Source organism: Varanus komodoensis, unplaced genomic scaffold (genome assembly GCF_004798865.1).
Source record: "Varanus komodoensis strain SLA01 unplaced genomic scaffold, ASM479886v1 scaffold6_4, whole genome shotgun sequence".
Taxonomy (NCBI): Eukaryota; Metazoa; Chordata; class Lepidosauria; order Squamata; family Varanidae; genus Varanus; species Varanus komodoensis.
The window spans coordinates 19,799,429-19,813,262 of NW_025336347.1; the positions used below are offsets into that span (position 1 = coordinate 19,799,429).

Genomic DNA, 13,834 nt, shown 5'->3' on the forward strand with positions numbered 1-13,834 from the left:
ATTTTAATTGTTAACAACATTTGCTTATTTATCTGGCCAGGGCGACTTCTTTTATATTGTTTATTTTATGTTGTTAATTTTAATTTTATATTGTTATTTTTGTATTTTATTGTATTTTATTGTGTTGTAAGCCGCCCCGAGGCTTCGGCAAGGGGCGGCATAGAAATGTTTTAATAAATAAATAGGGCAGAGCTGTGGTGTGGGGCTTCCTTATGAGCTCAGGATGACAGTCAGGTAGAAGAAAAGCCCCTGTCTGGCCTTGCCCGTGTAAGGTATTCGCCCACAAGCCAAAGCAAAAGAGCACACGCTTCAGATCGTTCGCTCCCGTGCCTCGCTGGGCTCATAGCGCAAAGGCTTGAGGAAACGGGGTTGGACTCTTAGTGCTCCTGGGCCTCATGGACAGGAATGCTGTGAGTGTCACCATGTCTAATGCTTGCAAATTATACTCTCCTCAGGTATAGTGGGCAACACGGAAGAGGACTGTGCCATGGAAGGTCACTTGCAGAGACCCTTCCTCTGAAAACCCAATAGGATGCTAACCACCAATCCCGAGTGCAGCCTGTCCCACGAGAGTGACTGTGAAGCGAAAGCTGGAGAAGAGGAGATGCCGCAGACCCGGCCAGCGAGAACTGTTCAAGGCATCAGGAAACGTAAAGACTTTGTGGTGTATCAGGGCACTCAGGCTGAAGAGAAACCAAATATCTGCATCGAGTGTGGGAAGACCTTCAGCCAGAACTCCAGCCTCGTCAACCACCGACGGACGCACTCGGATGAAAAGCCATACAAATGCCCTGACTGTGGGAAAAGCTTTGGTGTTAGCTCCAGTCTGAACAGACACCAGAGAATCCACACAGGAGAGAAGCCCTATAAATGCAACGAGTGTGGCAAAAGGTTCAACGACAAATCCAACCTCACCCAGCACCAGCGCATTCACACGGGGGAGAAGCCCTACAAGTGCATTGACTGTGGCAAGTGCTTCAGCCGCAGCTCACACAAAAAGCACCACCTGCGGCACCCGCTGGGGAAGAAACTGGGCAAAGGGGGGCAGGCGGATGGGGCGTGTGCAGCAGCCAGTGCAAAGCCCAAGGCCAAACGGAAAGTGGAGGTGCTGAACACGTGCACTGAATGCTGGCAGAGCTTCAGCCAGAATGCAGACCTCATCAAACACATGCGCATCCACACCGGGGAGAAGCCCTACCAGTGTAGCGTCTGTGAAAAGTGCTTCAGCGTCAGTTCCAACCTTTTCAGACATCAGAGAATCCACACAGGGGAGAAGCCTTATGTGTGCTCTGATTGTGGCAAGAGATTCACTGACAAATCCACCTTGGTTCAGCACCAGAGAATCCACACTGGGGAGAAGCCCTACGCCTGCCGGTTTTGTGGCAAGAGCTTCAGCCACAGCTCCCACCACAAAAGACACGAGAAGATCCACAAGGGAGAGTATCCTTTATTGTCTTATGCTGCTCCACTAAGCTAGCAAATGGCTGGAAATGTATTTTCAGAGGCCTACAACCCGCTTTGAAAGTTAACAGCAAAGCGTGACACTGGGCTGGGGATCATGGTGGTGATCCCATATTGCTGCCATGCTGTGATTTTTGGATCAAGGGTGTTTATGAAGTGGACCATTTCATTTGAAAAAGGACATGCTGGGCTAATGAGCAATATCACTTGTTGAATCTTTCCTTGGACTACATGTAGCACTTGAGTCTCTAGGTGGGGGACATGGCATAGCTTAATGCTTTTCGCATTAACTAAACTCCTTGCATTTAGAAAACTAGCGTGTTAGGCTGAGAGTGCCAGAACTTTTCTCCCTGATGTTCTAGTTTTCTACATACATGGAGTTGTTGTTTAACTCCAAGTGTAGAAATGTATTAAGCAATGTGATTCCATTTTCAGTCTGAAATGGCGCAATCCAAGAAGGTTCAAGCAGCATGATTTTGCTGCCTTGCTCTCTATGCAGAGATCTTGTCCTTTACCTGCAGAGGGTGTTCTGGTGGTTAATTGCCACCCATCCAAAAACCCTCTTACTTCCACGGTGCACTTCTCTGTTAAGCACCCTTTGCTGCTCTCTGCTAACCTCAAAAACTTCCTGCTGTTACACATACACACACCCACACCTTCTTTTCAGAGCTACACAGAAACTGCCGCTCCGTCTTCCTGTCAAGCATTTCCTCAATAAGCTGAAGAGGTTTGAATAATGCTGGTAATTTTGAAATACGGAAACAGATGCACAGGTGTTTTGTAATTACTGTTCAAGGTGGAAGGGGTGCCCAGACTGGGCCCATTGATAGCCACCAGTTCGGGATGCATGTATACTCTTTCTCCAGATAGGGACTGAAACAGCACTCTGAAATCAACCCAGATGGGCACTGCTTGGAGAAGATTGTTGGCTGTACTAGAACGCTGTGCTTTCCTTTTTGGTAAAACATCCTTTATAAATATTTGTCATTTGTAAACAGTCAAATCTGAAACTGACCCTTTGGACATCCACCAAATGTAGTGGTGTCATCTGCAGAATAGACCCGGTTCAGGAGGACAAAACAATAACGTCTTTTCCACGTTATGCACCCCATGCATCATCTCAAGCACTTACCATTTCTGTTATTTTCCTCTTTTTTTTTTAAAAAAAAAGCATAGCTGGACAGGTTTGGTCAGTGCTGATGGACATACTGCCAGTGTATAATAAGCCAGAGGATCTTTGGCCTATCTGCAAATTTAATTTGCATGCAATTTATATAATCTGCATAAATATAACAAGTGGAGGATTGTGAGTTCATAGTGTCAGACTGCACTGCACTTCTTCCCTTGTGCTGTTTATGAAGCTGCTCCCTGGGATACCCTGCAGTCAGCTGGTTATTAGCTGAGCCTTTTACGTTGTCATTGGGTACATTGGTGAAAGAAAGGAGATCCTTGAAATGCATATTGCACATATTTCTGTATTTTAGTCTGATTGAAGCTATAAGTATTCCAACAAGGAGGATTCTCTGTTTAGCCCTTGTGAGCAAAGCACATCCATTTCATTTGCAGTTGTAGGTTGTGGTTCCACATCTTCAAAGGACAAGCAGTCTGTAAGAAATGTTGCCTATCTTCTTTAAACTTGAAGAATTTTTGTTGTGGTGGTAGTTGTTAAATTATTCTGTTGCACTTTCTCCAAATCTACTTAGTTTTTGGCATTATTCCTCTTGGCATGTTGGATTCTTTGGTGGAGATCTGAGTGCAAAAGACATGCCGCAGTCCCGTGGCGTTAGTGGTGTATGAGCACCACTAGGTGGCGCTGTGCAGGAAGGTTGAACTGCTTTGCACTGGAAAATAGAGTCCAGATGGTCACCTCCACTTGGAGTCACAGGACTTGGGTAACTTTATGGTGTGTCTCTTTGCACAAATTCCTCCAGCCCTGCTCGTGGGCAGGCTGCAATTACGAACACACTCACTTCGTCCTTGCCACTTAGCCAGTACTTGTACTTTATATTAAGACAGGCACACCAAAGCACAGAAAACCCCAGCAGAAGTGGCATATTGTCTTAAAAAAAGCCCTCATTAGATCTTTTTTTTTGGGGGGGGCATTATCTTCAGATACTTGCATCCATATCGATTGACCAAAGCATCAACTAGGATTAAGAATCATTTAGAAAATTGCCTAATTTGTTCTGAAGGCAGCTGGCCCAAAACTAAACACAAGGCCATTTTCCCAGTACTTTTTTTTAGCTGTATGCTTTAGATCTATTATAACTCACCAGGTGAAACCCCAAGACCTGCCAAGACTATGGAGTTTCGAGTTTCCAAGCCCCACTCAGTGTCCAGAATCCACCCTCAGTGACAAGAGCCGGGAACTTGGGATCAGCAGGGACACACTGAGAGACAAGAGCAGTGGGACACTTGTCATTCCCGACATCCTATAGATTCAGGCTGGCCGGGCCAGGAATTGGAAGGCAGACTTCCCCAGGTTGTTAAGCCCAGTAGAACCTTTCTTCTTTCTGTCCCCCCACCCCACCCTACTGAAAGCAGTGGAAAGAGGGAATAAGCCACATTGATCCACATGGGGGAACCTTGAGGAAAAGGGAGATTTTGGATCCAGCAGATTCAGAAAAACCTTGATTCATCCCCCATTTGGGTCATACCACTTGCAGCAGGTTTACTAGGCCAGACAGGGCTCCCTGGCCATAGGAGGGTATTGTCCACACTATCCTAGCCCCCCATAGACAGAGCATCTGTGGGCTAGGATTTCTCTGCCTGTGATTTAAAAAATAAAGGAAATTGGAGTAGCTGTTGCATTGCTTTGGTATCTGAGGATGTGGGTGGGGGTGGGAATCCCTGAGGCTATTTTTCTATGAATTAAAATGCTTTAACAGTTTTAAATCTCTAAAACCGACTTGCCAATTTCTTTTGTTTTCCAGCCTGGCTCAAATTTCTAAGAGATGGATCTAAGTAGCTTAACTTACAACCCTTTGCATGTTACTTGGGGGGAAAGCCCATGGAACCCAAGGATACATGCTCAGTACTGCACTTTCAGTCAGATTTCATCCCAAATCAAGATGGGCATTTTAAAATAAATTAATAAATGTATCGTGTTACTTGCAACAAGCCCTCACCATCTTGTTTATTACTTGTTGAGCCTCATTCAACTTTTGTTCTGCATGCCAGAATCAGCGTCACACTTCGGTGCTGAGGTCTGGACTGCAACCAATGACTCTTTCAGTGGCATTAAGATGTTTCCACAGCTATTATTTTAGCTTCTTTCCCATGCATCCTGTTTTCCTTGTCACACAGCACTGTACCATATCCAGATATTTTTTAGCAAGCTTTGAATCAAGGAAAAGTCCCCCCACCCCTCCCTTCTTGGCTTATTAATGTAGCAACCCAGTAAAGCATACATGCAGTTCAAACTGTAGGTTTCCAATAGGCTGTATAGCACCGGGAAATGCTAGTTAGTTGCTATAACTTTTATGAAACCATGAGACCTTTTTTTTTTCTTTTACAGCACTCTCCCTCATAGTTTCTAGGCACTACCCAGATGAATTAAATCTTCATTATAAAATAAAGATTCACTACTAGTCACTCTGCATTGCCTTTTTTGTCTTTCATCTAAGGGGCAAATCTCCGGTTGTTGGGATCGGAAGGCCTTTTTTCTACTGTAGGATTGTGCTGTTAGGTAATTTAATGATTTAAACTACCTATAGTCCTCCAAGGTAACTTATGAAGAAAAGTGTTTAAAATCAACCAGTATAATGAGCACAAAGACAGTGGTACAAAGCTCTAAGGAAACCACACAAAATGACAAATTTATTAGGCACTTCTGGAATTATACATTTTTTCGTGGTATGTGTAAAAATGGATGCTGAAAATATAGAAGGACACCAGAAGAGTTGTGCTAGATGGGACTAAAGGCATATCTAGTGCAGCATTCTGTTCCCATAGAACATTCCAGAAGCGAAGTGGGAATACAATAGCTTCAGTTCCCTGGAATTGACATACTGCCTCTGGTAGCCATCACTGCTCCTGGTATTCTTATTGCCCATGAATTGGTCGAATCCCCTTTTAAAACTGTGCAGCATGGTGGACATCAGAGCAGCTTGCCTGATAATTTACCTGCTGAAATTGCCTTTTGCACACAGGAATCCTCTCCTCTCTTGCATCTGGCCGTGCTGCATTTTATCTATGCTTTTAAGATATTCCCTTTCACGTAGAACCAGAAATGCTTCCAGCTGGGAGGAAAATGACGCAGGACAGCAAGGTTCCCTTTGAGCCCTTCCGATGATTCATCCACATCCCGCGCCATACATGGATGGGACTGCCGCACGCTCGTGCCTTTGGGCCTCCCTGAGAGAGTTGCTGGGAGAGCGCAAGCCATAATGCAGCATCCACAGAATAAAGCAAGGAGCAGAAATTGGGACACACACAGACGGTACAGCAGGCCCCAACCTGGTGCCCTCCAGCTGTTTCGGAGTACAATTCCCAGCGTTTCTGGTGGGGTTGCTGAGAGTTGAAGCATTTGGAGGGTCCTAGGTTTGGGAAGGCTGGGATGATGGGGGAATAGAAACAGCAGAATAAAAGGCATGCAGGAAGGAAAAGGTTTTGGCAAAGAGGGGGCACCACGGGAGAAACTGAGAAAGGAGAAATTGTGAAGCTAGTGGTCAGCCAGGAAGCCACATTTGTGGGACTACCAAAGAAATATAGTGAAATGTCAAGCAGGCAATATCTCAAATAGACACAACACAGCATCATATGTGTTTTTCCCTGGATTTTTTTACTTATGAAAAGCAGCCTTGAGATGAAAAGCAGCCTTGAGACATTTACTCTTTCCCCCTCCATCCATTTTCCATGCAAAAATAGACTGGTTTTTTGCCCACATGGGAATAGAAGGCAGGCAAGAGAGGAGTGTAACTTTGAGAGGGAAAATGGCAGGAAGGGAAAAATGAAGCAAGCTCTCCCATGTCATTTTGTTTTAAAAAATAAACCACAACCTTGGAAAAAAGATTCCTGCCACTGCATGCCACATCTGCTGTAAAGACCTTCAGAAGTTAGAAGGCACTCCTGGGTGTTTAGCATTTCCCAGGGACAGAATCTCGGTTTTCAGTTGTCAGGAGGAAATAAAAACTTGGGTTCGTGGGAAGGATCAAATATTCGAACCTCCGCTGCTTTATTGACATAAGCCCCAGGATACCCTGCAGTTTTACTAATGAGAATGCATTACCGGGCAGAGGCAAACTCAACTGCGAGGTTTCAATACAAGTAACAGAGCATTTTATACACTCCCGGTCATGTACACAGGTACAGAGCAATTAATGACAGAAGGCAGACATTACAATGAAATTCTGAGGTCGTCATATACAGAACAAATAAGGAAGATCAGCCAAACATACAAGTGACAATAAGAGTAAAGGTAAAGGTAAAGGTTTCCCCTTGACATGAAGGCCAGTCATGCCTGACTCCAGGGGCGGTGCTCATCTCCATTTCCTAGCCGAGGGAGCCAGCGCTTGTCCACAGACAGTCTCTGTGGTCATGACTAAACACCAAAGTGCACCAACAGGAATGCTGTTACCTTCCCACCAAAGTGGTACCTTTTCATCTACTTGCATTTGCATGCTTTGGAACTGCAAGGTTGGCAGGAGCTGGGACGGAGCAACGGGAACGCACTCACGCACTCACCCCCTTGTGCAGATTCAAACCAGCAACTTTTCGATCAACCAGCCCAGCAGCACAGCAGTTTAAACCACTGTGCCACCTGCATCCCATGACAATAAGATTCCAATATTTCTAATTGACATTTCAGTTGAGTAAATTCCAGAAACCTGAACCCATCACAGGGTCTGCTTAAACATGTACATTCAGGCTATTGAGAAACCATTCATGAACTCATAAGCTCATCTGTTGCATTCCATTATTAGGAAGGCTCAGACCCTGAGTAATGGATCTGCACCTTTCTGCACCTTCTTTGATTGGCTATACAGCTTTAGCTAGCTTTAGTTAGCTAGCTCTGGGCTAGCTAACTACTTCTTAGTAAACTGAATTCCTACAGGGACTATGCAGCAACATTGTAGCTGTGATTGTGTATTCCACTGAATGGCTTGTCTGCTCTGGCTTACAGCTAGAGGGGAGGAGAAGAGCAAGAGAAGGGAGGGGGGAGGAGTTTTCTTAAGGCAACAGCAAGATTAAACAGTGACTTGGCTTGGAAATCTGATGCTTTTGAGAAAGAGTGCAGGTTTGATTCTATAACACAAAAGCACATATAAGCAACATTTTTTGGGCAGGATTTATCCAAATTCTCCCAACACCAGCCAGCATGAAAACAAGAGGACCTTGTAGGATTGAGACAGCAGAAAAGCAGACATTTGGGGTAAGTGTTTAGGCGTACAATCCTATGCATACTTAGGTAAAAAAAAGGTCCTGGTTAGCTGAGGAATACTGGGAGATGAAGGACTTTTTTTCTGTCTAAACATGCGGATGGAGCCCGAACTGGCTATGACTACCTAAGGAAGGAATCTTGAGGTAAACCCACGTTCTGTAAATACAACCTTGTTATGTACACATCTGCATTTCTGCTGAGAAGAAAAAATCAGCCTGCGCGGGAAAACAGTTTTTAGCAAATTCCCCACCCAAATTGCTTTTCCATTCCAACTGCAGCCCCCGGAGGAGACATTCATTCCCTCAAATATTAATTTGTTCCCCACTTTTGAACACAGTACTCAAGGGAACTTACAGCAATAAAAACGATGCAACAACAATTGTGTAATACTTCATGTGATGGAATGGTTACTGTACTAGACTAGAACTGGGGAGACCACTCAGCCATGATACATGCCTGGTGACTTTAGGCCAGTCACTGATTCTCAGCCTAACCTACCTTACAGGGCTGTTGTGAGGATAAAATGAGAGTAGAGAATTATGTAAGCCACATTATGTTCCTTGCAGGAAAAACGGCAGGATATAAATATAACAAATAATAATAACAGGTACCTCCATGTAATCCGCAGTTGGCCCTCTGGAGATAAGGGAAAATGTACTAATTTGTCATTTGAATAGCTGATGGCAAAAGTCTATGTGCTAATAAGAACAGTACTGTGGCTGCTTAAAACAGCAAAAGCTGGAGCTGGTCATGCCAGGGTTGCCCTCTGGGCTACCAAAGGGCAGGAAAAGGAAACGGCCTCACCAGGGGGCGACTGTGGACACTTGAATCTACCAGTGTGACCAAAGGCCCGTTTGCAAGCAAGCAGAAATCTTCTCAAAGGCTGCTGAAGCCTCCTTGGCCCTCACGGGTAAACTGATCTGGTAGAACCTTTTGCTGACCTGATGCAATGGCCACCTGATTAAAGGGGGTAAGAGAAAAAAACCTGACTGACCAGAGGTGTGACCTTTATGGGAAGTTGTTAGTTTGGTCCTTTCCATTTCAAAAACATTGCATTTTAAGCTGTATACTTACATGAAGAAGGTAGTTTTTGGTTAGTTTTGCCCACATGCAAAGCTGTCACTTTAATTAGCAGATGATCTTGTTTAGCTCCAGGCCTTGAAATCCATCTCAAACTGCTGTGAAGGGGGTGGGAGGCCAGCTAGCTTCTCCTCTCTTCCCTGCTTTTGTTCAGGCCAGTTAGCAACCCTAGTTCAGCCCCTGGGCAGAGATTAAATGTTGGTTCCCACCTTCCCAGCCACATTCAGAGGTTATGAAAGTAAGGGCAGGTTTTGGGCACTTGGGTGGAATTTGAGGGCAGGGCTGCAAAGCTGCTAGAATCCCCTTTCCTTTTGCACCACAAGCTATCATGTTTTAGTCTTCCTGGAGCAGTGCAGCATCCTTTCTGGGAGCATGAGAGGGGAGGGGAATGGTGTCTCACTGGTGGCAGCCAACTAAGCGAGTAGTTCTGTTTTGTTTCTGGAATGCCCCTCAGAACAACATGTCATGATGCAATGACATTTTGGGGAACTGGGAAAAACTGGGGACATATTTATTTATTTAAGGCTTGTATATCCTGTCCTTCACAATGTCTCAGGGCAGTGATACAATAAATAAATAGGATACAGCATTGGAAAATTACAATAAATGAATAAAATCTCATCTTAGAACAGATTTAAAATATTTAAATAACATTGAAAATAACGGGAAAATAAAGGTTTTAGCCTGGTGCCAAAATGAAAAGTGTCAGCGCCAGACTCGCCTTCCACAGTCGGGGCGCCACCACAGAGAAGGCCCTTCTTCCAATAGCCACTCTTCTGATCTCCTTCAAAGAGGGCTTCCAAAGAAGGACCTCCAATCCAGATCTTAGGGGGCAGGCAGGTAAATACAGAAGGAGACACTCCTTCAGATATCCAGATCCTAAGCCATTTAGGGCTTTATCACTAGTACCTTAAATTGGGACTGGCCTTCAACTGGAAGCTGGTGCAGATGGTACAGCCGGCGTTATGTGTGTATATATGCCAGTCCCTGTTAGCAACCTGGCTCTCTATTCTGGACTGACTGAAGTATCCGGGCTGTCTTTAAGGGAACCCCATGCAGAATGCATTACAATAGTCCAGTCGGGAGGTTACCAGCGCATGGGTCACCATTCCTAGGCTCTGCTCATTCAAGTAAGGGTGAGTTTTGGTGAGTACTGCAAAACGTGGCACTTCAAATGCTAAAGAGAAGAAGGCATTTCACGACTTCGCCTTGTACTCTTCAGGATTTGGGATGAATATCGGCAGTCCCAGTCCCAGTAAAAAGCGATTACTTGATTTAGAATATGTTCAGTATGTCTATCAAGCTGCACTGCCTTCACAAAGTGGTTTACAAAATTACAAAGCACAAGAAAATGCAATGAGATTAAAACAAATATACCTCAGCCACTGGAGCATTTGTTTGTTTGATTGTTTTAAAGCCAATTGTAATGGGGCCATGCATGCGCCTTCATCTGGCTACCATGCTTACATTACCATGTTAACACCACCTGCTGAAATATTTATTAATGGTAAAGGAACCCAATCCTCTTGTGCATCTGGCCACCTTAGCTTTAACAGGCCAGAAGAACTGATGGCAACTCAACCACACTTTTCTGAATCCAAACAGGGGAGGAATGGGCAAACTTATTCCCATCTCCATTGTTGGCTGGCAATAGAAGTTCCCAGAAAGAGATGGGAAGAGATACAGGCAGGAGTCTGAATGGGGAGCACAACTGGTCCTAATCCTTCCATTTTGAGAGATACTACTCAGGTGTTCCCGGGGAGCTACTGGCAGGCTTTCCTTTCTTGTTTTGCTCCACTCCTGGTAACCAGAGGTATACTGTCTCTAAACTGGGATCAAATGTTTTATTCTATGGATGATGGCGATTAAAAACCCAACCAAAAACATGTACTAACAGAACACAAAGCGCAAGTCAGGTTCACATATCACCTTCACAGTCCATGGCAATAGCATTCTGTGATTAAAAGGGTATGTTTTGTTGCTTAGGCAAACAAAGCTGCTTTATATGTAACATAAGGAGTCCGGTCATACAGTAAACAGTAAATTGTTACATAGCTTCCCGTATTTTGCAAAGGTGACACAATCTGCCCCGAGGTCCAATAATATTCCTCTGCCAGACTGCAGATACACAGGTGTAGATTTCTGAAAGCCTGACTACTGTCCAAGAATGCTGTGGTTTCACAAAGTAATTGTGAACATGCAATTCTCAGTGAAGCAAAACATTAAATAAGAGTTTGTAGACGCTGGCCGCTTTCATGATTACTTTGCCAAACAGTGCCACTTAGAAAAAATGGAGAACTTGATGAGCTCCACATCATGGTATCCGTCCCATATATTCCATCTTTCAACTTGCCTAGATTTGGTGCAGCTTCCTTCCTTCCTTTGTTCCCTTCACAGAGTTTGGGAAGGTGAACTCAAGCATACCCAAGCCTCTCTCCTCCTCATTTCTATACTATAAGGAGGTTGCTGCCAGATCTAACTTCCACTAATTACAAACCTGTCTTTAGCGCAAGGAAAAGCGCTGGAGTCCTGGGTGTACTGCTGATACATATCTTGGGACCCTTTTGTGACAAATCTGTGGCTCTTTCAAATTGATAAGCCTTTGCTGCTAAAGTTCCTATTCCGAATCCACTAATCTGGAAATGAGTCGCATTGACCCAATGGGAGTTACATCTGCCGAGACCATGCATAGGGGGCTTGTACCTGGAGGCTTGGCCTCCTAAAATATTTTCATGAAGAAGTAATTTTAAAAAGTGAATACATATGTCTTTAAAAGGCCTGAAACCCAGACTAACTGGCTGGGTAGTTTCCATTTCACCCCTTCAGAATGTTTAGGCTGGCTGCGGGCCTGATGCATAGAACTGCACTGCCCTTCTTGCATTTGAGGAACAGCTTTCTCAAGAGACACTTGCAACCCGGAGGCTATGGGCCTCTTTCCTCCCTTTCTCTAAGCAAGGGTTTCTCCCTTCATTCTTTTTAACTTACTAAGCCAAATAGCATTTACTCCTCCTAGCCTTAACCTGTTTACACACCAGGAACACGTAACATCTGAAAAGACGGAGGTGCGGCTGGGAAACTTTTGTCGCTCTTGCTTCTTGGGCCTATGTTTGCGTACATTTCCTAAGTGGCACCTCCTTGCCCAGATTTCAAAGGCCTTCTGTCCAAACTGGACGGCACTCTGCTCAAGCGCAGAGGCGCTCCGCCTCAGATATCAGAACCGAACCTGCTGCGCCTTGTTTTAAAGGTGGCAACGTCTACCCGGCCCGATCCTGCAAGGCAGCGCCAAGGAGCGCGGAGTGCCCCTGCGCACTTGCGCCCTTGTCCAGCAGGGGGCTCTGGCACGGCTAGGAGGCTTCTCCCTTTGTCTGCTCGGGTCGGCCTCTTCGGATTGAGTTTCCTGGGTCAGAGGTAGCTACTTGGTGGTGCTGCTGCAAGCGGCGGCCGCCTCCTTCCTTTCCTCCTCCTCCTCCTCCTCCTTCACCTTCTGCTCTTCCATTGTGGACGCGAAGCCCGCGCTCGACAGCGGCTGCTCCCTACGCGAAGGCGGGGGGATCCGGGCTCCCCATGCTCCTCGAGGAGCCTTAAGTGAAGCGGGGCGGGAGGGAGAGTTGGGGTGCTAATGCAGGCTGCGTTTCAGATCTTTCAGCCATTGAGCCAAGGAGGCGACTGAATTGGTCGCACAAAAGGGCTCCCTTCCTTCCCTCCCGCACCCACCCGCGCGTTTCTCACCGCCACCGGACAGGGAGACCTGGTCGCCGACGCCTTACTGACCCCCATGAGCTCTGACTTCCTTGATCGCAAGGTAGGGACGAGCAACCCCCCCCCGGCATCTCCCGCGACCACCGCCGGGGATGAGAGCGGGAGGAGTGGGACGCCAGATTTCGCCGTCAAGCCTTGGGCTGCTTGCTCCTTGCATCACGCCACCTGGGCGGAACCAAATGCGGATCGGGAACGCGATTTGCTCCGGATTGCGGGGTTAGGAACCTTTTCGTCCAAGGCAGTCGCCTGCTTCTGGCCTGGTTTACAACGTTGGCTTTTGCACTCTACCTTGGTTTAGCTGGAATCCGCCTGGGATGGGTGGCTGAATTCCACAAGGGTGGGGTAGATTTGATGCCGTTTGTACTTACTATATAGGGAGTAAGTAAAAAAAAAAAAAGAGGCTCTGAGCATGTGCGGAGTACTTTACTTCCCATATTGATCGTTAAGCTTGAGAAGCTTTCTTCCCCCACCCACACGCCTGGGCACAAAATACATGGAGACAGTGCCTCTTACAGAAGGGAATTACTTAGTGTCGATTGTGGCTTTTTACAGGTGACATCCGTGTATGAGACACAGCCTGTGTATTTTGTAAACACCTTCATTTTTCAAAAATAAGAATGCCGTTTGCATGTTTTTGTGCTAGGCAATCAGCTCCAAAAAGTGGAAAGTTGTGTACAGAAGAACCCCAAGTAACAGTAACTCTTCTCATGTGTTTGGGGTTACTCATGTCTTTAGGCTGCTTTGCCAGGTGTGAAGTCCAACATTTTTTTTGACATTAACTGCCAGGGAAAAGTTGAGATACAGTGCAAATGCTAGTTGACCGTGAATGAGCTGCCTTTTGTTTGCTAGTATATAGAAATAAGGGTATTTCTGAAACAATGCCACATTGTCTCTAGCAGAGGTCAGAAACTGGTGGCCTCAAAGCCCATTCTGGCTTCTTGGAGTGCCATATGGCTTTCCAGACTGCCTTTGGTACCTGCAACTGTTCTCAGGGAGCAGAGCAGGCAACGCACAAATTTTTCCTCAGTCCTGTATGGAGTCCTGAGCCAAAAGTATCAAATGGTGTCAGGATGCATTGCTTTCTGCTTGTGCAAGTAACTGCCCTGTGTGCGGCTGGAGTGCAGCAAGTCCATGTGCCATTTCCAGGGGTCA

The 13,834-nt window shown here is 45.8% G+C and overlaps 1 protein-coding gene across 4 annotated transcripts in view; it reads left to right on the forward strand.

The window, feature by feature from the left end:
* LOC123034540 (zinc finger protein 501-like) overlaps nucleotides 1-13,834 on the forward strand; it is a 40,692-nt gene that overhangs the window by 19,544 nt on the left and 7,314 nt on the right. For 3 of the 4 annotated variants that reach the window (XM_044451955.1, XM_044451957.1, XM_044451956.1), the window contains one exon: nucleotides 456-5,055. In XM_044451955.1, coding sequence (XP_044307890.1) covers nucleotides 533-1,477 — 945 coding nt within the window. In that variant the 5' untranslated portion in view covers nucleotides 456-532 and the 3' untranslated portion in view covers nucleotides 1,478-5,055. Of the gene's footprint in view, nucleotides 1-455; nucleotides 5,056-13,834 lie in introns of those variants that run through there. The other variant, XR_006416788.1, reaches the window with a different exon arrangement.